Raw genomic sequence first — 24,922 nt, 5'->3', positions numbered from 1 at the left:
GATGTTCCAATCTCTGTTCTCCCGTAAAATTTTTGCCTTCTACAGCTTCCCCTAGTAGCATGTGCATTATTCCCTGACTCCTTAACGCACGTTTTATCATCCTGTCCCTTCTTATTGTCGATTTTTTCCAGATTCCATCCTCGCCGATGCTGCCGAGAACCGCCTCGCTTCTGAACTTAACATTCCACCTAATTTTGAGCATTCTTTTCATATGCTCCGATTCTCTTTTCCTCAGATTCCCAGAAAATCCTCTGACTCAATTCCATACAGAGCTATGCTCCAGGCGGACATTCTCAGAAATACCTTCCTCGAATTAAGGCTAATGTTGGGTACTAGTAGATTTATTTTGGTCAGGAATGTGCTCTGTGCCCCTGCTGGTCCGTTTTTTACGGCCTTCTCCCTTCGTCCGTCATACGTTATTTTGCTTCCGAGGTAGAGGAATTTCTCCATGATGTCTACTTCGTGGTCCACAATTTTGATGTTAATTTTTCAATAATCTCATTTCTCTTGCTCCTCATTACCTTCGCCTTTCATCGGTTTACTCTCAGTCCATATTCTGTGCTCAGCAGACTGTCAGTTTCACTCAGTATATCCTGCGAATCTGTGTCGCTTTCACTGACACCAGCAATGCCATCAGTGGAGCTTAGCGTTGATATTATTTCACCGTGAATTTTAACCTCCATCGTGAATCTGTCTTCCATTTCCGTAACTGCTTCTTCGAGAACCGGAAGCACAGTAGGTTACCAAGGCTGCATCCTTGTCTTACACCCTTTTTCATCCGAGCACGTCGTTCCCGGTCTTCCACTGTTATTGTTCCTTCCTGGATCTTACATATGCTGTATATTACACGTCTTTCCATATAGCTTACACAGATTTTTTTGAGAATTCGTACACCATGCACCAGATTTACATTATTGAATCCTTTTTTCTAGGGTGACAGATTCTTTTTTTAATAGAAATGACTAAATGCACTGTAGGGGTTAATGTCTGAGCAGTGGCAGCCGGCAACTACTCGCATGACCTGCAGTATGGTGATCGACGAACTACACTACTGGCCATTAAAATTGCTACGCCACGAAGATGACCCGCTACAGACGCGAAATTTAACCGACAGGAAGAAGATGCTGTGATATGCAAATGATTAGCTTTTCAGAGCATTCACACGAGGTTGGCGCCAGTGGCGACACCTACAACGCGCTGACATGAGGAAAGTTTCCAACCGATTTCTCATACACAAAGAACAGTTGACCGGCGTTGCCTGGTGAAACGTTGTTGTGATGTCTCGTGTAAGGAGAAGAAATGCGTACAATCACGTTTCCGACTTTGATAAAGGTCGGATTGTAGCCTATCGCGATTGCGGTTTAACGTATCGCGACATTGCTGGTCGCGTTGGTCGAGATCCAATGACTGTTAGCAGAATATGGAATCGGTGGGTTCAGGAGGATAATACGGGACGCCGTGTTGGATCCCAACGGCCTCGTATCATTAGCAGTCGAGATGACAGGCATCTTATCCGCATGGCTGTAACGGATCGTGCAGCCACGTCTCGATCCCTGAGTTAACAGATGGGGACGTTTGCAAGACAACAACCATCTGCACGAACAGTTCGACGACGTTTGCAGCAGCATGGACTATCAGCTCGGTTACCCTTGATGCTGCATCACAGACAGGGGCGCCTGCGATGGTGCACTCAACGACGAGCCTGGGTGCACGAATGGCGAAACATCATTTTTTCGGATGAATCCAGGTTCTGTTTACGGCATCATGATGGTAGCATCCGTGTCTAGCGACGTCGCGGTGAACGCGCATTGGAAGCGCGTATTCGCCATCGCCATACTGGCGTATCACCCGGCGTGATGGAATGGGGTGCCATTGGTTACACGTCTCGGTCACCTCTTGTTCACATTGACGGCGCTTTGAACAGTGGACGTTACATTTCAGATTTGTTACGACCCGTGGCTCTACCCTTCATTCGATCCCTGCGAAACCTTACATTTCAGCAGGATAATGCACGACCGCATGTTGCAGGTCCTGCACGGGCCGTTCTGGATACAGAAAATGTTCGACTGCTGCCCTGGCCAGCACATTCTCCCAGATCTCTCACCAATTGAAAACGTCTGGTCAATGGTCGCCGAGCAACTGGCTCGTCACAATACGCCAGTCACTACTCTTGATGAACTGTGGTATCGTGTTGAAGTTGCATGGGCAGCTGTACCTGTACACGTCATCCAAGCTCTGTTTGACTCAATGCCCAGTCGTATCAAGGCCGTTATTACGGCCAGAGGTGGTTGTTCTGGGTACTGATTTCTCAAGATCTATGCACCCAAATTGCTTGAAAATGTCACATGTCAGTTCTAGTATAATATATTTGTCCAATGAATATCCGTTTATATCCTTCTTGGTGTAGCAAATTTCCTCTAGCAGAACAACGCTGTCGCTGAAACAGAGTATGTTGTCGAGCAGTTTTGGGCCTGAAATGACAGCTGTTTGGCACGCACGCTGTGACCTTAACGCTGTTCACTAGAATGAAAAGGCACCTGAAAGGGAAGCGCTTTCGCACCGTAGCAGAGGCGAATCGTAAATCGCTGGAGGTACTACGCAGCGTGACTGCGGACGACGACGGGTGGCGTCCCCGTGCGTCGCTGTTCATTAGGGCGAGTGCTTCCGCGCAGAAGTGGCGCCAGCAGTGCTCTGGAGACACGTGACGCAAGTTCCAGGTGCGGTCGGACGTTCGCTCGCTGCTTCTAGGGCTGTAGAAACACCTGCAAGAGGGTGGCACAGAGACTTTCTTCGAGCAAAGATCTTTGGCGGTCTGCAAACTTCTTCTATTGCGCATGCGCAGTAAACCTTTTGAAAGTAGGAGATTTTTGTATTGTTGAAATGCTTGTCTTCCTTCCTACGTAGTTGGCCAAGTGAAATGTTAGTGATCAACGCAACAGTTCTCTCAGTTCATGGATGAAATGACAGGTAAGACATGTTCCTTTCCGCCCGCAATACAATTATCAGAAGCGGTTAATCCATGCTGAGTCAGTGATCCCACGCCGCAATATGATTTTTTTTACTGCGTAAATTAACTGTTAGCAATTTTACATTGAAGATAATAAAACTCTTTTAGGATTATGTGCGCATGATTGTACAGTACTTTTAAAGCAATGGAAAAAGCAGTGACATAAAATGTGTGTATTTTCGAGAGTTTGAATAATACATTTGACGTAATGTTATTAAACCACATTTCACCTGTTAAACACCCGAATAAGAGATTTATTCGCGAGCTCTGCCTCTCTCATGCGGTCAGCTATGAATTATTACCGACTTGCGCCACAATATAGTTGACAGAGATTATTTACTCTATACATTGTTAACAAGGCTCTCGTACTCTTCGCCTGTCGAAGTAGGCCGCTGCGCGAAGCGGTTGGACAACCAGAATAATCGCAATGAAATTTGTTTCAGTTAACGTTAATGATAACCTTGCTTCCATAGTGCTCTTTTGCAGCCTGTTTATATTCCTTTCACTACTTTGAGTTCAGGCAGTATGTATTTACAATGTTTTCCTGTAACATGTTTCGAAGTTTTCGTGCATTATGTGTCTAACCCATCCAGATATGCCTTGTGGTTTTTCTCTGCCGGCGAAAGATGCAGTGTTAGGTTTCCAGCTTCCTGCTCTAAGAACAATGTGCATCAGGCTCTCCTAACCGGTGCGCCTGAACGTTGTGCTGGGTTGCATAGTTCTGTAAATTATGTCGTCAAATTTTGTTCTTTTCACAGGTCTGAACTTTATAAATTTGTATTACGACGCTCATTACCTCTTAACAACTTTACAACTAATTTCCAGGCAGACTGCACGGTCAGCGCCAGTCACGGCGGGGAATTGAGTTCCGCATGCTTGTAACTATTATAGAGCGATGGTAAAAATTTGGAGCATTGGTTACATTTTTCTTCCTACATAGTGAAAAGACTTGTCACTTAGATTCAATGTATATAAGGCGTAAGTAGGCAGTGGGCCATTTTTTTTTTTTTAATTTTGTTATGAAGAAACCTTTTATTCGGAAATGTGTTTTTTCTGCAGTGTGAATGCTACTTATTAGATTTATCTGTGGCTGGTCGTGTTTTAAGTAATGTATATTATGTTATCCATATAACTATTCAAAGATAAGGTGTGCGGTTCCCGTTAGTGATTAAAATTTTATTACACCTTACTTTCACATATTATCCGAAAATAAAAATATAACATTTAAAAAATTAGTATTGCACACATTGTTGAAAAGGTGCTCCTATAAGTGCCTCGTGCGATTTTAAATCGTTCCCGGTTATAATTATATCACACATATTTGAGACTATTATTATGTTGGAAGTGACTCAGATCAGTAAATCGTAACTGTATTAAATTCCGGATTCAAATGACTTTTTGTGTTGCACGTTACACAGGTAGACGCATTTTGGTGCAAGAGGCCTACACGTGCACACATGGCCTATAAAGTGCTTTCATTCATTCGTACATCGTGTTCCAAATATCCCATAATAAAGGAGAGCGCTCAGGGATGTGGAACGTGTAAAGTTATACAATAATAAACAGGAACAGCCACCGAAGTCTCTTCTCTAAAAGATAAGATTATGGACAGTGTTAATCTGTTCAGACTGACGATTATGAGGATTACTTCTAGGTTAATTAATATGAAGAGATTTGCTTCAGTTTTACTAGTGATTTCTTTAATCCTTTGCAATTGCTGACTATGTAAGAGTATTGGATGTAAGTGCTAATCTCTTTCTTCCCCTTTCTCTGTCTATCCCCTCCTCCTCCATCTCTTTGTATATCTCCTCCTCCTCAGCATCTCTCTGTCTACCACCTCCTCCTCCCTCTTTCTGTCTTTTCCTCCTCCCCTGTCTCTCTCCACCTCCTCCTCCCCTCAGTCTCCATCTGATTTCCTTTGTCCCCTTTATGCCCAACTCCTCTTGCCTCCCCCCCCCTTTTTCTTTCTCTCTCTCACATCGAGGCTTATTTGTTGTTAATTCCCAACAAAACATCGATTGCGAATTAAAGTCACTTAAAATGAATAGGTAAATTGGTTGGGATCATTGGTATACAGGGTATGAGAGACCTCTCCTGTTGTTGGGTGTGTGAGGATAACAGCTCCAAAGATAGTATTGTGTATAATTTTAATCTGCAAAGTTTCGTAGTGGTATGCAAATCGGAGCTGATAAGCTAGAAATACAACTTTCCTATTCTGCATTAAAACCGACTTGAAGAAAAAAACAGCACATTTTTGTGTAAACAATTTTTGTTTAAAATTGTGTGTAAGGAGGAAGAATATATAACAGGAGAAACAATGTTTCTAATGGTTTAAATGCTCTGCTATCATAGCTAAAACTGGCTGCGAGAAAGAAAAAACCGCACATTTTCCTCCACAGTAAATCATACTATAGTATTTGCTTTATCGCACTCTGTTTTAAAAGAAAATATATAATTTTTTTTTCTCTTCTTTTTTAACAGAGCCTACGTACGTCTGAATTAGTGTATCGTGTACAAATTTGAAGTAAGACGGCCAAGCATTTTTCGAGATTTTTGGTACCAGCTTTTCCCTGTTATACAGAGTATATCAAAAAGATCCACCGGTTTAAAAATTCATGACTGTTATGTTATTTGAGATACGTGTGTGAACAATGTACTCTTGAAAAGGGCAAACACTCGAGTTTTACATGGTGCCCGCTAGGTAGCAGATGTGCACTCACTTCAGTTGTAAAAATGGTGTCGGTACAAAAGAAAGTGTTTTGTGTTCTAAGTTTTGTGCAGTGCGGTTCAGTAATAACTGTTCAGCGTGACTTTCGTACTAGGTATGATGTGGATCCTCCTATAGCACAGAGCATTAGACAATGGCATGGACAATTCCGAGAAACAGGTTGTTTGTATAAAGGCAAATCGCTGGGCCGTCCCCGAGTCTCTGACACAGATGTTGAACGCATCCGCCATAGTCATTGACTGTATGTGATTATTTGTTGTGGGGTTTTATAAAAGGTTCTGGTTATGTGCCTCCATTACCAGCAACAATGAATGAACTGAGACATCGTATAACAGCAGCTGTGGAAGCTGTAACTCAAGACATGCTCGCTGCAGTGTGGGAACAAATTGAATACCGGATTGGCATATGTCGTGCATCTCAAGAGAGGCGTATTGAACACCCATGAAAAGATATGAAAAAAAAACTTTTTGAGTTTCCCGTTCATCAAAAAATAAAATTCATTGTATATGTTTATTAGTTTCAGAAATATAGACGTGCCAAATCGGATAATTCTTTTTGATATACACTGTATATTGTATGTAGATATCTATATACACTATGTATATTAAAATATATAGATTACGTCCGTCAGAACGTTTATTACATCGTGTATTTATTTAAAGCAAATCGACCAAGTAATTTTCAAGATTTTTGCCAATACCGGTTCTATAAAAATTACAAATAAATCTGTCAAGAACTTTTCGAGATTTTTGGTAACAATGTTAAACAGCGATTTACCGTACATAGTAGTACAGATATGTAATTTAGAACAACAGCTACTTAGAAAAGGCCATTACTTCTTTTACACTACTCAGCTACAGTTTGTGTGTAATACTTCAAACAAAGCATTTATCTGCTTCACATAGAACGCTAACATATTTTTGCATACTGCCAAAACCAAAACCTTAATACTTTTATAGTGAAGCAGAATTTGCATCCCGCAACCCAAATATTCGTATGTATTCTTTTACTTTGTTTTTTAATATCGGAGCAGTTTCAGTTTTCTGTCTTAGTCTGCCAGCAACCTGTTACGGACTTTTGTATCAGAATAGAAAACTCCTCTCTGAATCTGAGATGGGGATGCAGCCTGTGTGGAAATTATATTTACTTCTAGTATTGTTGTTGCGGATTGAACACTTCACTCCAAATCCATTCTATGTTTTTAACTACAAATACGCAGAGGGAGTAAATATATTGTCATATAAGATGCTTCCTCAAGAAATTCGGTTGTCAGCGTTACATAATATCCATATTACGCGTTTCTTTTTGACATTCATTTCTCATGAAAATTGTGCCATTGGACAGAATTAAATGAAAATATGCGAGCAATTCCATCTGTAGTTGCTGAAACAATAGAATTTTCACTTAGAAACATGTTGAGGGGCGCAAAGCTGCCTAAATTCATTGACGCATGGATTATGTGTACGGTGAAACTTTCATGAGTGACAATTAAGTGCAGCAATGGGACAGGAAATTTGAAGCGAGATGTAGAAACGTTCATGATGCAGCAAGTCTGGGAAAGAAACGAATTCAGTGAGTGAATCAAGCGATTCGAGAAAATCGACAGTTTACAGTTTCTTTGTTGAGTTATTTATTTCGTGAAATTTCAAGCAAAGCTCTTTGTGCCATCTTGAGTGAGCAACAAATGTGCGGGATGAGTTCTCAAGATGCCGTCCGACCACCAGCAAACACAGCGAATGGGCGCCGCCTTAACGTTTCTCCAGAACCACCATGATGGAGAAGATTTTTTGAACAAAATTGACACTGGAACGAGACATTGGTCCATTTCGAAAATGAAGAAACAACATAGCAGTCCTAACAGTGGATGCATCCTCATTCCACAAGCAAGTGATGGGAAAACGTTTGGCTGCTGTGTTCCGGAACCGAAAAGGAATTTCGTTGTTGGAATTCTGATGAGAAAACGTTTGGCTGCTGTGTTCCGGGACCGAAAAGAAATTTCGTTGTTGGAATTCATGGAACGTGGCACGACCATCACTGCAGCGTGACTCTTCAACGTCGACGTTGGGTAACTCAGAACAAGCGAAGAGGACTGTTGTCTTGAGCCATTGTTCTTCTTCATGTCAATGTTCGGCTGGACGCTCCAGCTGCAAAAAGACGTTTCTGCAGCGTTTTCGATGGGAGGTGTTGATCACTCAGCATAAAGTCCAGACTCGGCTCCCTTTGATTTTCATCATTTGCTGACAAGAAACGCGGGACAGGAGGACAGAATTTGGGACAAAAATGGAAATGAGCGTACGGCATTGTGGGGCGTAGAGATGGACAAACTGAAACACGTAACTGTTTCGAAACAAATGAAACAGTACAATGTAATGTTTCGATACGCTGTTTCGAAACAGTGAAACAGTTAGTGTTTTGTAATCTAATAAACCTACACATTTTATCATCTTGAATGTCTACTGTATAAGTATGACCATATAAACGCAAATGAGGTGCGAGAGCGCTGCACTGGGCGTCTTGGCAGTTTCGTATTTCCTGCAGCAAATGTGCTGCTTTTGTGTTGTGTGACTTTCATTCTTTTCAATCGGCTGAGGACAGCCATAGCTGAAGACAGAACAACCACCACGAACGGAACTGGAGGTGGGAGCAAACTGCAGAAACAACGGATATGCTACTGGGATTCCCACATTCCATTAGTATGGGTAACATACCCATCCTGCTAATTTACATGCACACGAAGGGAATCATTGTGAATAATAGGCACAGTGACTATAAACTCACAAATAACGCCAAATAATTCGAATAAATAACAAAATATAACAGAAAAAAACTTTTGTCTTTCAAGGTGTTTCGAACCGTTACTATAAATTCACCATGCTTCCCAGCCTTTCCCGTTCACCACTACACTATCAGTGATAAGTCAAACAGATTGCTTGCAATTATACCTACATCAAATTCATGTATATGTCTAATAACTGTCACTGCGCCTTTTTTTATTCAAAATGTTGTAGGCTTGCTTGCGTTTCTTAATATGATTACTGTACATGAAAAGAGAAGCGTATGTTATAAAAAAAGTGTAATTTAATCGAATGATTTTCACATATTTATTGTTTTGAATGTGAATAGTATGCGTTGTTTTATTGTTTGGTTAGTGTTTGTAAAGCAGATGGTACGCCATTTCGGAATAGGACAGTCATGTAGAAACGAAGCTTTATTTTCGGATATCTTAAGCTTCATGTTATTGCTTGTCAAAACGATTTCGACACTCTTGAAAGTGTTTCACGAAGTGGTATGTTGTGTTTCAGTACCTGTGCCGAGCCCGAATCTCGTCCGACACAGAGCGGAATGAAACATCACTGTTTCGATACAATCAGTCCGTTCCAAGCACAGGTGGACTGAAACAGCCTTATTTTGAAACAACGATACAGTTTCTGTGTCTGGCTCGAGATCGAATCTGGTCCGGATATCCGAGACAGGGGCGGAATGAAACACCACTGTTTCGAAACAGTGAACCACAGCCGTTCCGAAACACTGAAACAGTTCCACGTGTCGATACACTGTATCGAAACATAGAAACAGTGGCCAAGTCTAGTGGGCTGGGAGTTCCCTACTCGGCCGGCCTGAGTGGCCGTGCGGTTCTAGGCGCTACAGTCTGGAACCGAGCGACCGCTACGGTCGCAGGTTCGAATCCTGCCTCGGGCATGGATGTGTGTGATGTCCTTGGGTTAGTTAAGTTTAAGTAGTTCTAAGTTCTACCCAACTGATGACCTCAGAAGTGAAGTCGCATAGTGCTCAGAGTCATTTGAAGCCAAGTCCCCTACTCGGGGAAGTTCGGCCGCCGAGGGCAAGTACTTTTTGCATTCGACACCACATTGGGCGACTTGCGCGTCGGAGACGGGGATGAAATGATGATGCGGGCAACACAACCCCCAGTCCCTGAGCGCCGAATCGAACCCGGGTCCCTTGGCATGGCATTTCGCCACGCTGACCACTCAGCTGCTATCGGGGGCGGACAGCATTTTGGCACAGACTATGCTAAACAGCATAGGGAATTGGCTGACAGCACAGTTGGCTGCCTTCTTTTGACAAGGGTACTGTAACGCTGGTACCACGATACGACAGATGTGTGAACCGGAGCGGCGCTATGTAGAGAAGCAGCCGGAAGGTGTTACAAATAAAATCTTTCTGATTTTCACGGTGGTTTCCATCTTGCGACTTCTGGACTTAAAACACCGTGCTGCCTCGTTACCTTGCCAGTATTTCTACAGGGCGTCAGTACAGATTGCACACTTGAACTTGCCCTGTGTGATGGGTGAAAGTCGGCAAAGTGGCGCTCCGGAATGTTCACGATCGTTGCAAACCCTAACGGCGTCACCTTATTGTGCAATAAGCAGTCATTCTGTATGCAGTCTTGATTGTGTTGGACATTGTTTGTAATGACTGATAATATTTACATAAATAAGGAGAGAGAATATACCTGGAACTTCTAGCGGCTCGCTGTCGACTTTCGTGTCACTTCTGACACGCATTTATTCATTACATGTTCGTTCCTAGAGTCCGTCGCGGGAATCGCATGGTTTTTAAATATGATTCAGTTAGTTTTGCGTAAAAATATTTTCATTTATGCTTGTGCATTGGCTAAGATGTTGGGAATTCCATTGCGTCATATATGATTTTAAGATCTCAGATTTTGACTACCGGTATTTAGGTTTATCCTTGATTCTAACCCGTTCTGAAAACCGAAAAGTAGCATTGATTGACATCCGGCGTGGAATACGAATGATTTCTTCTTTGATTGTCATCTTAAGATCTTCAAGGCAGTGTGGCTAGTTAACATATACTCGGGACTGGAGGTATCTCCACAAAAATAAGTACAATAAGCTTAGATTAGGGAAGCGAGTTGACCAGTGAAGATTGCCATAACTGGAGATAATGTGGCCTGGAAACTGATTTCGTAAGACAGCCATGAAATTAGGAACCCGGAGGTGTGGAGCATCGTGATATGGCACCCAAGGCTACTTGAATACTCGGCAGGTGTGACGCACAGGCGGACTGTGAGCTGTGACGTCACCGTGGACCTTCCCGCCACGCCGCACTGCGTTGAAGCAAATAGGTAGGCGAACAAGTAGGTATGAACGTAATCGAGAATTTCCAGGTTTTAGTTATTACTGTTATTATTAGTACGCTCTGTATTAATTAGTTAGACCGTTTTTTCTATGTTCGGTGAAATACTAATGCAATACTTCCGAGCTACGTCTTTTTGAAATTTTGTTAAAAACTTTTGAGTTTTCAAAACACTAAGAAGGCTTAAATCAGTAAAAAGTGATGGAACGGTAAGTTGCGTGAGTCTCTCTAATAGTGACTTCGCAAGGTAAAGGCTATTTCTATACATCTCTGACGAGAGATAACTCTTTATAACGTAGGTTGTGTAAAGTCGCACCCTTTGCAATATCTTCAGAGGACCAGTTAGTAAACCGTTCTTTCATAACCACTTATTGTTGACTGGGAGAAAAAGACCCCTGAATCACTTTTTGAACATCTTTAATTTCATGTAACTCAGTCCTACGACCCCATAAATCTGCGTTCTTTTGCTTCGTGTCTTTTATTTCTGTTTTCATAATTTCAGAATTTTGGCGTAACCTCACATTGGCGCATTTGCAGCAGTGTTTGTTTTCAAAGTTATTGGTTCAAATGGCTCTGAGCACTATGGGACTCAACATCTTAGGTCATAAGTCCCCTAGAACTTAGAACTACTTAAACCTAACTAACCTAAGGACATCACACACACCCATGCCCGAGGCAGGATTCGAACCTGCGACCGTAGCAGTCCCACGGTTCCGGGCTGCAGCGCCAGAACCGCTAGACCACCGCGGCCGGCTTCAAAGTTATTGTCTAGTTGTAGATTCTTCAATAGTTAGTAATATATTTACCTCTAAAATATTTTCTACTTCTTTACGGTAACGTGTGCCCGAATACTTCTCACATTATTAGGTCCATTACTACGCCCTAAGCCAGCACCAAAGGATGGTAGATGTAGAGCTGGAACAGCATCTAGTATTAAACTTGCGTTTCGAAGGAATATTCAACAGTTCACATTTCAGATCCGTTTCATAATCCGAATCAGTGAAATTATTGAGCGGACAGAGCATTTTCGACAGAAAACGAATATCCATGTTTACAAGCATGTATCCATTTTCGTTTCATTTCATTGTTTTTAGGAAACATGTGAAATTTAATTCCAAACTTACTTAGTTGTCTGCAATGATTAGTACAACTGCCGATCGCGTAGCAAACCATTATATTTCACTTAAAAACTTACTCTAAAAATCCCACAATACACTGATAATTATGGCGTAACTCCGAACTCAGTCGCCAGTAAGCAACATTGTTTTCGCTCAAACCCAATTACAACACAATACGTTACGGCAATCGCGAGGTACCGAGTGTTGATTGGGTTCACTCTGACGTCAGTGGCGTGGATTGCTACTACGCATACACCTTGTGATCCCTACCGTGTATGTAGCACTCGCAACACACGTTAGGCTCAAGTGCAGACACCCGAAACTTGCTCAATGCATTCGGGCGTATGTGCTGTGTTGACAGGGCCAGGTAGCTCCTTCTTCATTACGGAGTTTGTTGAAGTTTTCAGCCCATCTCAAAAAGGTGTTGCAGTCTTGAACAGGTTGGCGGAGGGGAATATTGAAGTGGGTACAAAGTCATGATGTGTATGCGTCCAGATCCATTGCATTACGGCTAATCGCCAGCGAATGAACGCAAGATGCTTTACGTTCGACGACATCGCGACAACGAATTTCCAGCTCTAATGGACAAATCAAGACCAATTTCCGCTCTCTGAAGCCAATCGCTCGGGCGTACTACTCAATATAAAAACATACGATTTCGGTGACGGATCCTGTGCAACCTATATAATGTTTGCTCTGGGAAGAGGAGGCGAGGCTTGAACCGGCAGCCAGTGCGCAAGCTTCATCCCCCAGCATTATCTGAAAAATGGTTCAAATGGCTCTGAGCACTATGGGACTTAACATCTGTGGTCATCAGTCCCCTAGAACTTAGAACTACTTAAACCTAACTAACGTAAGGACATCACACACATCCATGCCCGAGGCAGGATTCGAACCTGCGACCGCAGCGGTCTCGCGGTTCCAGACTGAAGCGCCTAGAACCGCTCGGCCACAAGGGCCGGCCCAGTATTATCTGCTCAGGGGCCAAGTTAAAATGTGTTATTTGTAAATGCCTCCTTTGCTACTGATATTCAACAAACATCAAAAACAGCAGCGAAGCTCTCTGGCTGTGCTGTTTAACCAACGTTTCTTCGTCCATTTTTTATCGTATGCTAACGAAACTACGTGAAAAAAGGCAAGGCAAGTATTCAGAAAATTTTCGTATTCAACATATTCGCAAAGCATGTTATAACATCTGAACACATTATATTCTTAATTCGTACGGTTTACCTAGGGATGTCACAGAGTTAATTTAAGACACTAATGATACACATTAAGAAATTAAGTTGAACCCACAAAAGAAAGCACATAGGGACCGAAAAATTTATTGATAAATGAGTTGCAGTTTGCGTTTTGCTGCAGATGTAATTATAAAAAACAAACTTATTTCACAAACTATATGCAGAGTGGTATGAAACCATCTCAAGCTTGTAAGGGTGTTGCAGGGTAGGATGTGCTGAGAAATAATTTTCAGGAAAAAAATTCTACTCGTTGTGCCGTTTCCGAGTTAATTAGCACTGAAGTTAGCCAAATAGAACGCCGAGCGCACAAATTCAAGCGGCCCGCCAGAGACGGTCTCGCCAAACGTATTCTTCATTTGGTTTCCTAAAACCGAACAGGAGAGCGATACGAGAATTGGACATGGGACGGTAATAAGGATCGAACCCAACGCAAAATTTGAGCAGTCTCATGCGCTATCATTTATGCGGCGTCAACAACTAACACTAATTGTGTCTGGCGGGCCGCTCCAGTTTGCGCGCGTAACGACCTGATTCGCTAACTTCAGTGCCAATTAACTCATAACGGCGCAACGTATGGAATTTTTTGCTGAACAATTATTTCTCAGCACAATCTACCCTGCAACACTTCTATAAGCTTTTCAGACTGTTTCTGACCACCTTGTTTGCAAACAGTGCTTTTCTCGCAGCAACACTGTCATGGCTGCACAAAGCGTAGATAGCGGAATTCGAACTGTTTTGAAATCTGTTAAAACGTAATAAATTGGAGAAACGATAAGAGTAAGAGAATACATTTTTACGTTCATCTTTGCACATGCTCGGTATAAACAAAGATTTACATAAAATCCTAAATAAAAAACCACTGCTCATTAAATGGTTGAATAGAAGAAACACACGTACGCTAAAGAATTACATGCTCCGCGTTTCGTAAGAGTAATAATGGAATTCACGTAAGATGGGCCGATGTTTAAGGTTGTTAGTGTAGTATTTAATATACCTAAGCAGCGTGTGGCTTCATTCAATTGTTTGTATTTTCCATGTCACGAAATAGACGCATATCCTATAAAATAATTTCGAGTCGTATTTTCATTGAGTGAGTGAATTGAGAACGTCGATAGGCGTTCAGCGCAGACCTAAGTCACCCGCCTCACGTCTTTCATTTCTCACTACGGTCGAAAGCACAGAACAAACAGTTCGAAAGTGTCACTGGCATGGAAAGAGAGTACTACTGGCGTGCCACTCAGTTTTGTAGAGGATGGGAGGCTTCGAAGCTTTTTATTTTATTTATTTATTTTCTCTTTAGGCAACATTGACGTTACAGCCAGCAATAGTTATAAACAGTACAGAGTTAACATAGAACGTTAAGTTGAAGTACAATGACAGAGTAAGCTTAACTGTGGGGATGACCAATATACCAAGGAGATTACATTACATACAAGTATGTCCTTACAGTATTTCCATATGGCGTACCTTATTCAAGATAGTTTGATTCTATCCAAGCTGTTTCCATAAGAGTACTTGAGCAACGTGAACTTTAAGTCCCAACATTAAATTTTTATGCCAGCGTCTTTTAAGTATCCCACTATTCAAGCTATGCGTATTTGCATCGAATCGATAAAGAGGTCACACCTGTAGGAAGGGCAAAACCTCATGCAACCAGATTCCTGTACTGTTCTTCTTGTGCTCCGTGCATCGTGAATGACAGTATTACGTGATTCAATCTGCCACGTCAGTTTTGATCCTCTTCACAATGTCTAAAAACTATAATTTTTATTCGATGTAAATGTGAGGGGCAATGTCCGTGTCCCAGCCTCGCATAGTCAAACCACGGTGGAGGACAAATGTCTGCTTTTATGGGGCTCCAGTAATGGTAAACAGCTTTCTTGATCGGAGGTTTGAAATCAGTATGAGGGACTGGTGTTAGACGGAACTGCCCTTCAGTGATGTTCCTCCCCGCCGTGTGGTCCGTTACTTTGTTACGTAAAATTCGATGATGCCTGTTTATCCACCGCAAGTGGACATCTGTGCAATTTTTCCTTCCTTCTTTGATGGCTTCCAATATATCCTAAATGTATGAGTCAGTCTGTTTGTCGAATTTTGGATATATGTATATAAATGCATGTGGATGTGCAGTCATTTGATAGGTGCAATTAGAGAGACTGAAGGAGAGATACACTCCTGGAAATTGAAATAAGAACACCGTGAATTCATTGTCCCAGGAAGGGGAAACTTTATTGACACATTCCTGGGGTCAGATACATCACATGATCACACTGACAGAACCACAGGCACATAGACACAGGCAACAGAGCATGCACAATGTCGGCACTAGTACAGTGTATATCCACCTTTCGCAGCAATGCAGGCTGCTATTCTCCCATGGAGACGATCGTAGAGATGCTGGATGTAGTCCTGTGGAACGGCTTGCCATGCCATTTCCACCTGGCGCCTCAATTGGACCAGCGTTCGTGCTGGACGTGCAGACCGCGTGAGACGACGCTTCATCCAGTCCCAGACATGCTCAATGGGGGACAGATCCGGAGATCTTGCTGGCCAGAGTAGTTGACTTACACCTTCTAGAGCACGTTGGATGGCACGGGATACATGCGGATGTGCATTGTCCTGTTGGAACAGCAAGTTCCCTTGCCGGTCTAGGAATGGTAGAACGATGGGTTCGATGACGGTTTGGATGTACCGTGCACTATTCAGTGTCCCCTCGACGATCACCAGTGGTGTACGGCCAGTGTAGGAGATCGCTCCCCACACCATGATGCCGGGTGTTGGCCCTGTGTGCCTCGGTCGTATGCAGTCCTGATTGTGGCGCTCACCTGCACGGCGCCAAACACGCATACGACCATCATTGGCACCAAGGCAGAAGCGACTCTCATCGCTGAAGACGACACGTCTCCATTCGTCCCTCCATTCACGCCTGTCGCGACACCACTGGAGGCGGGCTGCACGATGTTGGGGCATGAGCGGAAGACGGCCTAACGGTGTGCGGGACCGTAGCCCAGCTTCATGGAGACGGTTGCGAATGGTCCTCGCCGATACCCCAGGAGCAACAGTGTCCCTAATTTGCTGGGAAGTGGCGGTGCGGTCCCCTACGGCACTGCGTAGGATCCTACGGTCTTGGCGTGCATCCGTGCGTCGCTGCGGTCCGGTCCCAGGTCGACGGACACGTGCACCTTCCGCCGACCACTGGCGACAACATCGATGTACTGTGGAGACCTCACGCCCCACGTGTTGAGCAATTCGGCGGTACGTCCACCCGGCCTCCCGCATGCCCACTATACGCCCTCGCTCAAAGTCCGTCAACTGCACATACGGTTCACGTCCACGCTGTCGCGGCATGCTACCAGTGTTAAAGACTGCGATGGAGCTCCGTATGCCACGGCAAACTGGCTGACACTGACGGCGGCGGTGCACAAATGCTGCGCAGCTAGCGCCATTCGACGGCCAACACCGCGGTTCCTGGTGTGTCCGCTGTGCCGTGCGTGTGATCATTGCTTGTACAGCCCTCTCGCAGTGTCCGGAGCAAGTATGGTGGGTCTGACACACCGGTGTCAATGTGTTCTTTTTTCCATTTCCAGGAGTGTATAATCCAGTCTCTGTTCCGTGTTAGAGACACCCGTGCTTTTAAATCGTGTCGAAAGTGTGAGACTGGACCAGCATTAAAGAAGATGTCAAACGGATACCGAAACCAAAATAATATCAAGTCCTGTAAGAGATTTCGCTATCGTAGCTTCTTACTAGAAGAAGAGTTCAGTTTCTGCTTTCTGTGTGAAGCGCTCGTGTAAATCTACACGCTATAAAAGTTAATGACTCTTTACATGGATGCCAATCTTTCATTTTTTTTAACAGACGAATCGGATAAGCTGGTCTATAGTTATTAGGTCGTCTTAACCCAGTACTATATTCGGCACATCTCAAACGGATATTCCTGTACATGGAATAGCATTTAAACGTGGTTTCTATTTTGTCATCACTAATTATTAGTTTGCGTAGTAATTACAACAAAAATAATTTTATAAACATATGTTAGGCCTACTGAAAAATTAATGTATTAAAGATCCGTTTCTTTTTCTATGCAATTCGGACAAAGCTGATTGTCGTGGTGACTGTTAAATAACTTTCTTTGATTTAGTTCCCAAATTGCAATACCTTCTAAACTTTTCACACTAATTAAGGGCCGGCAGCTCTAGGCGCTACAGTCTGGAACCGCGCGACCGCTACGGTCGCAGGTTCGAATGCTGCCTCGGGCATGGATGTGTGTGATGTCCTTAGGTTAGTTCGGTTTAAGTAGTTCTACGTTCTAGGGGTCTGATGACCTCAGAAGTTAAGTCCCATCGTGCTCAGAGCCATTTGAACAATTTGAACTAATTAAGGTATAGGAGCATGGTCTTTTCCGAATGTATTTCCGACCAAAAAGCGATTCTGCTTTCATAATGAAATATTTTCATAAATCAGTTCGTCTACTGTTTCACCTTCTTAGGGCTTGAATTTTCAAAAACGCTGACACGCGTGTTTCTTATTGAGAACTCACATACCAAGTTTCATAGGTGCAGGTTTAAGAATGCATTAGTAGTCATCCACTATTTCAGTCCCTTAGGGGTTGAATTTTCCAAAAATGCTGAAATACCTGGTCTTTTTTCATTATTTCTGGCCAAGAAACCAAATACCAATCTTCATAGTTCTAGCTTCGACATTGCCTTACTAGCGAAATGTTTTCAAGAAACCTTTAATCCAATATCCCACCCCCTAGGGATGGAATTTCGAAAGATCACAATTTAAACGATGCGTGTAGTGTAAGGTCAACACCTCCAAATTTCAAATTTTTGTCCTTAGCGGTTTGGGCTGGGCGTTGATGCGTCAGTCAGGAGATGCCTTTTATATATGGATAGTTATGTGCCACACAACGGTATCAGCATTGCATAAACATTGAGGTGAAAAACAGATTTTTTGCATCTTCGGCAGAAAGGTTTTACGTGTTTAACATCAAATATTTAACATACTAACTCATTTGTAAAGTAATCAGACATTTGAAGCTGTTTTATACATGAGAACTTGATTCTTTAAAGAATTGCAAGTTTCTTCTTAAAGAGTACTTTCATGTAGATCGTTTATAATTTTCAGTATCAGTAGCGATATGTCTCGGATAAGGAAGTCAGCTTTGTTCAAGAGGTGACTACGTTGTGTGCGACACTTGATTTTACTAGTTACACGATATTTTGCTAAATTAGTGTTTAATTTGTCGATTTCTACTGCATCTCGTGATGTTGTCCGCAGGGCAGTGGAATGAATGAGTGATGCACTAGGGGGAAAAAAATCAGTTGTGTTATCCAGATTTCACTCGAGTTTTAAACTGTTATAGCAGAATTATCGTCAACGCGAATTTTAGCCCATCACCAAGAACTGAACCTCGATTCTGTACATGTCTGTATGAACAAGTCTTCCCTTTTGTTTTCGACAGAACGTGTAAATTTTTGTTTAGAATAATGCATCCGCTACCCCGGCACCGTGCGGAGGTCGCGGTCAGTGGCAAGAGAAGAGGGAAGTATCTCACGGAAACGTGCCTTGCGGCAAATATACGAGGGTCACTCCAAAAGAAATGCACACTATTAGTTTTAAATACATCTTTTATTCTAAATGTGTGGAAGTTTTACAGTGTGTAGATACATCCTTTAGGAACAATATTTTCATTTCGCCACATAATTTCCATCCCTCTCAACTGCCTTACGCCATCTTGGAACGAGCGCCTGTATACTCGCATGGTAAAATTCTGGACCAACCTGTTGGAGCCACTGTTTGGCAGCGTGCACGAAGAGAGTCTTTCAGTTTCCCAAAGAGATGATAGTCACATGGAGCCAAGTCAGGACTGTAAGGCGGGTGTTTCTGTGTTGTCCATCCGAGTTTTGTGATCGCTTCCATGGGTTTTTGACTGGCATGTGGCCGTGCATTGTCGTGCAACAGCAAAACATCCTACTTTTGCCGATATCGTCGAACACGACTCAGTCGAGCTTGAAGTTTCTTCAGTGTCGTCACATATGCATCAGAATTTATGGTGGTCCCACTTGGCATGATGTCCACAAGCAAGAGTCTTTCCGAATCGAAAAACACCGTAGCCATAACTTTTCGAGCAGAAGGTGTGGTGTTGAATTTTTATTTTTTTATTTTTTCGTGGGTGAATTTTCGTGATGCCACTCCATTGATTGCCTCTTCATCTCTGGTGAAAAATGATGGAGCCATGTTTCATCACCTGTCACAATTCGTCCAAGAAATTCATCTCCACCATTCTTGAACGGTTCAAAAAGTTCGCTGCGTACCGTTTTTCTTGTTTCTTTGTGAGCCACTGTCAACATTCCGGGATCCCACCTGGCACAAACCTTTTTTAACGCCAACACTTTCAGTATCCTGCAAACACTTCCTTCTCCTATCCCAATGTAGCGTGACAATTCTTTCACTGTGATGCGTCTGTCAGCAGTCACCAATTCGTTAACTCTGTGCACATTGTTTGGAGTGTGTGCAGTACGAGGCCTGCCACTGCGAGAACAATCCTCAATATTGCCGTACCTTCTTTCATCACATAACCTGGTTGCCCACCGACTAATTGTACTGCGATCAACAGCAGCATCTCCATAATACACCTTTTTCAGCCTCTTGTGGATGTTTCCCACTGTCTCGTTTTCACAGCACAGGAATTCTATGACAGCACGTTGCTTGTGACGAACGTCAAGTGTTGCAGCCATCTTGAAGACATGTTGTGACGGCGCCACTCACGGGAACAGGTTGAACTAAGTTTGAAAACAAGCGGGAAGGATGTATCTACACACTTAAAACTTTCACACATGCAGAATGAAAACTGTATTTTTACAAAAAGAGTGTGCATTTCTTTTGGAGTGACCCTCGTAAGTCTTCTCATTGTTAGGTAGTAAGTAGCCCATTGTTGTTCGCGCACTTCTGCTTGGCCCCTCTGTGATTGATGAAAGTCGGCTGACTTCGCGCCTCTCCGAATTTTTTACTGTCTCTTCCAACATTACTACGTAACAGTATTGTGCAGCGTAACGATAAGTAGCCGTTGTGAATTAGTGTTGATCTATGTGCGAAGGTGGCTGCTCTGGAAGAAGGAGGCGGGGCTTGTATCAGCAGCCAAAGCGCTGCGAGCCGATCGCAAACTTACACTCCCAGCACCCTGCGCTCAGTGGACGAGTAAAAGCGTGCGATCTGTAGTTCAGGCTATAGCGTCAGCACGAGTTGGGGCATCTCTTGGCGCGGGGATAGCAATAGTGTTTTGTTGTGTAGCTGATGTTCAAATGTGTGTGAATTCCTAAGGGACCAAACTGCTGAGGTCATCGGTCCCTAGACTTACACACTGATTAAACTAACTTATACTAAGAACAACAATTACACCCATACCCGAGGGAGGACTCGAACCTCCGGCCGGAGTGGCCGCACTATCAGTGACATGACGCCTCTAACCGCGCGGCCACTCCGCGCAGCTGTTGTGTACCTTATCTGTAAATCAAGACTTACACTACTGGTCATTAAAATTGCTACACCACAAAGATGACGTGCTACAGACGCGAAATTTAACCGAGAGGAAGAAGATGCTGTGATATGCAAATGCTTAGCTTTTCAGAGCATTCACACAAGGTTGGCGCCGGTGGCGACACCTACAACGTGCTGACATGAGGAAAGTTTCCAACCGATTTCTCGTACACAAATAGCAGTTGACCGGCGTTGCCTGGTGAAACGTTGTTGTGATGCCTCTTGTAAGGAGGAGAAATGCGTACCATCACGTTTCCGACTTTGATAAAGGCCGGATGGTAGCCTATCGCGATACCTGTTTATCGTATCGCGACATTGCTGCTCGTGTTGGTCGAGATCCAATTACTGTTAGCAGAATATGGAATCGGTGGGTTCAGGAGGGTAATACGGAACGCCGTGCTGGATCCCAACGACTTCATATCTCTAGCAGTCGAGATGACAGGCATGTTATCGGCATGGCTGTAACGGATCGTGCAGCCACGTCTCGATCCCTGAGTCAACAGATGGGCGCGTTTGCAAAACAACAACCATCTGCACGAACAGTTCGACGACGTTTGCAGCAGCATGGACTATCAGCTCGGAGACAATGGCTGCGGTTACCTCTGACGCTGCATCACAGACAGGAGCGCCTGTGATGGTGTACTCAACGACGAACTTGGGTGCACGAATGGCAAACCAATGAATCCAGGTTCTGTTTACAGCATCATGATGGTCGCATCCGTGTCTGGCGACATCGCGGTGAACGCATATTGGAAGCGTGTATTCGTCATCGCCATACTGGCGTATCACCCGGCGTGATGGTATGGGGTGCATTTGGTTACACGTCTCGGTCACCTCTTGTTCGCATTGACGGCACTTTGAACAGTGGAATTTACATTTCAGATGTGTTACGACCCGTGGCTCTCCCCTTCATTCGATCTCTGCGAAACCCTACATTTCAGCAGGATAATGCACGATCGCATGTTGCAGGTCCTGCCCTGGCCAGCACATTCTCCAGATCTCCCTCCAATTGAAAACGTCTGGTCAATGGTGGCCAAGCAACTGGCTCGTCACAATACTCTTGATGAACTGTGGTATCGTGTTGAAGCTGCATGGGCAGCTGTACCTGTACATGCAATCCAAGCTCTGTTTGACTCAAAGCCAGGGCGTATCAAGGCCGTTATTACGGCCAGAGGTGGTTGTTCTGGGTACTGATTTCTCAGGCTCTATGCACCCATATTGCGTGAAAGTGCAATGACATGCCAGTTCTAGTATAATATATTTGTCCAATGAATACTCGTTTATCATCTGCATTTCCTCTTGGTGTAGCTATTTTAATGGCCAGTACTGTATTTGTCAGTACTTTCTGTGTGCTGTGCGATGTTGTTCCGTAAACATATTTTACTAATCGTCATTGTTTCTTCATGTAGCGCCTGCAAAGAGGTCAATTTCAGCTACCGTGAGTGAGTACTCTCTTCCACTGTTGCAGCCATGTCGGAGGGCTTCCGCGCGCGGGACATTGGCCTGCGCGCCCAGAAGAAGATCCTCGGCCGCATGGCCAGCAACAAGTCGGTGGCGAAAGTCTTCATTGACGAAACCACGGGCTCGCTACTCGACAACGTCTACCGGCTGGCCAAAGCATACGTGAGTACCACTACAGATCAATTTCGCGTTGTCCACGTCGTTCATACAACGAACGCAGCAGAATAATAGTGTTGAATGGCACGCTCTTGTTGTTGTGGGCTCCAGTCCAGAGACTAGTTTGATGCAGCTCTCCGTGCTACTCTATCCTGTGCAAGCTTTTTAACTACTGCAACCTACATCTTTCAGAATCTGCTTAGTATATTCATCTCTTGGTCTCCCACTACGGTCTTTACGCTCCACGCTTCCCTCCAGTACTAAGTTGGTGATTTCTTGATGCCTCAGAACGTGTCCTACCAACCGATCCCTTCTTTTAGTCAGGTTGTGTAACAAATTCCTCTTCTCCCCAATTCTGTTGAGCACCTCCTCATTCTCAACCTCCTCATTAGTTACGTGAACTGCCCATCTGTTGTTGTGGTCTTCAGTCCAGAGACTGGTTTGATGCAGCTCCCATGCTGCTCTATCCTGTGCAAGCTTCTTCGTCTCCCACTACCTACTGCAACCTACATCCTTCTGAATCTGTTTAGTATATTCATTTCTTGGTCTCCCCCTACGATTTTTACCCTCCACGCTGCCCTCCAATACTAAATTGGTGATCCCTTGATGCCTCAGAATATGCCCTACTAACCGATCCCTTCTTCTAGTCAAGTTGTGCCACAAATTTCTCTTCTCTCCAATTCTCTTCAATACCTCCTCATTAGTTATGTGATCTACCCATCTAATCTTTAACATTCTTTTGTAGCACCACATTTCGAAAGCTTCTATTCTCTTCTTGTCCAAACTATTTATCGTCCACGTTTCACTTCCATACATGGCTACACTCCATACAAATACTTTCAGAAACGACTTCCTGACACTTAAATCTATACTCGATGTAAACAAATTTCTCTTCTTCAGAAACGCTTTCCTTGCCATTGCCAGTCTTCATTTTATATCCTCTCTACTTCGACCATCATCAGTTATTTTGCTCCCCAAATAGCAAAACTCCTTTACTACTTTAAATGTCTCATTTCCTAATCTAATTCCCTCAGCATCATCCGACTTAATTCGACTACATTCCATTATCCTCGTTTTGCTTCTGTTGATGTTCATCTTATATCCTCCGTTCAAGACACTGTCTGTTCCGTTCAGCTGCTCTTCTAGGTCCTTTGCTGTCTCTGACAGAATTACAATGTCATCGGCGAACCTCAAAGTTTTTATTTCTTCTCCATGGATTTTAATCCCTACTCTGAATTTTTCTTTTGTTTTCTTTACTGCTTGCTCAATATACATATTCAATAACATCGGGGATAGGCTACAACCTTGTCTCCCTTCCTTCCCAACCACTGCTTCCCTTTCACGTCCCTCGACTCTTATAACTGCCATCTGGTTTCTGTACAAATTGTAAATAGCCTTTCGCTCCCTGTATTTTACCCCTGCCACCTTCAGAATTTGAAAGAGAGTATGCCAGTCAAAATTGTCAAAAGCTTTCTCTAAGTCTTTCTACGAAATCCAAACTGATCTACCCCGAGTTCGGCTTCTACCAGTTTTTCCATTCGTCTGTAAAGAATTTGTGTTAGTATTTTGCAGCTGTGGCTTATTAAACTGGTAATTCGGTAATTTTCATACCTGTCAACTCCTGCTTTCTTTGGGATTGAAATTATTATATTCTTCTTGAAGTCTGAGGGTATTTGGCGTGTCTCATACATCTTGCTCACTAGATGCTAGAGTTTTGTTAGGCCTATCTCTCCCAAGGCTGTCATTAGTTCTAATGGGATGTTGTCTACTCCCGGGGCCTTGTTTTGGCTTAGGTCTTTCAGCCCTAGTGATATGCACCTTTATATCCTTACATTTGTCCTTTAGCCATCCCTGCTTAGCCACTTTGCACTTCCTGCCGATCTCATTTTTGAGACCTTTGTATTCTTTTTTGCCTGCTTCATTTACTGCATTTTTGTATTTTCGCCTTTCATCAATTGAATATCTCTTCTATTACCCAAGGATTTCTATTACCCCTCGTATTTTTACCTACTTGATCCTCTGCTACCTTCACTATTTCGTCTCTCAAAGCTACCTATTCTTCATCTACTGTATTTCTTTCCCCCATTCCTGTCAGTTGTTCCCTAATGCTCTCCCTGAAACTCTCTACAACCGCTGGTTCTTTTAGTTTATCCAGGTCTCATCTCCTCAAATTCCCACCTTTTTGCAGTTTCTTCAGTTTTAATCTACAGTTCATAACCAATAGATTGTGGTCAGAGTCCACATCTGCCCCTGGAAATGTCTTACAATTTAAAACCTGGTTCCTGAATCTCTGTTTTACCATTATATAATCTATCTGATACTTTCCAGTATCTCCAGGCTTCTTCCATGTATACAACCTTCTTTCATGATTCTTGAACCAAGTGTTAGCTATGATTAAGTTATGCCCTGTGCAAAATTCTACCAGGCGGCTTCCTCTTTCATTCCTTACTCCCATTCCATATTCACCTACTACATTTCCTTCTCTTCCTTTTCCTATTGTCGAGTTCCAGTCACCCATGACTATTAAATTTTCGTCTCCCTCCACTAT

General features: G+C 43.4%; 1 protein-coding gene across 2 annotated transcripts in view; it reads left to right on the top strand.

Moving 5' to 3' along the window:
* Positions 1-24,922, top strand: part of LOC126094554 (tumor necrosis factor alpha-induced protein 8-like protein) — a 531,244-nt gene that overhangs the window by 471,914 nt on the left and 34,408 nt on the right. For both annotated transcript variants that reach the window (XM_049908988.1, XM_049908987.1), the window contains one exon: positions 22,226-22,380. In XM_049908988.1, the coding sequence (XP_049764945.1) occupies positions 22,228-22,380 (153 nt within the window). In that variant the 5' untranslated portion in view covers positions 22,226-22,227. The remainder of the gene's footprint in view (positions 1-22,225; positions 22,381-24,922) is intronic.

This window comes from Schistocerca cancellata, chromosome 8 (genome assembly GCF_023864275.1).
Source record: "Schistocerca cancellata isolate TAMUIC-IGC-003103 chromosome 8, iqSchCanc2.1, whole genome shotgun sequence".
Classification (NCBI taxonomy): domain Eukaryota; kingdom Metazoa; phylum Arthropoda; class Insecta; order Orthoptera; family Acrididae; genus Schistocerca; species Schistocerca cancellata.
The sequence above is the reverse complement of the archived record's forward strand: the minus strand, read 5'-3'. Positions and strand labels throughout refer to the sequence as shown.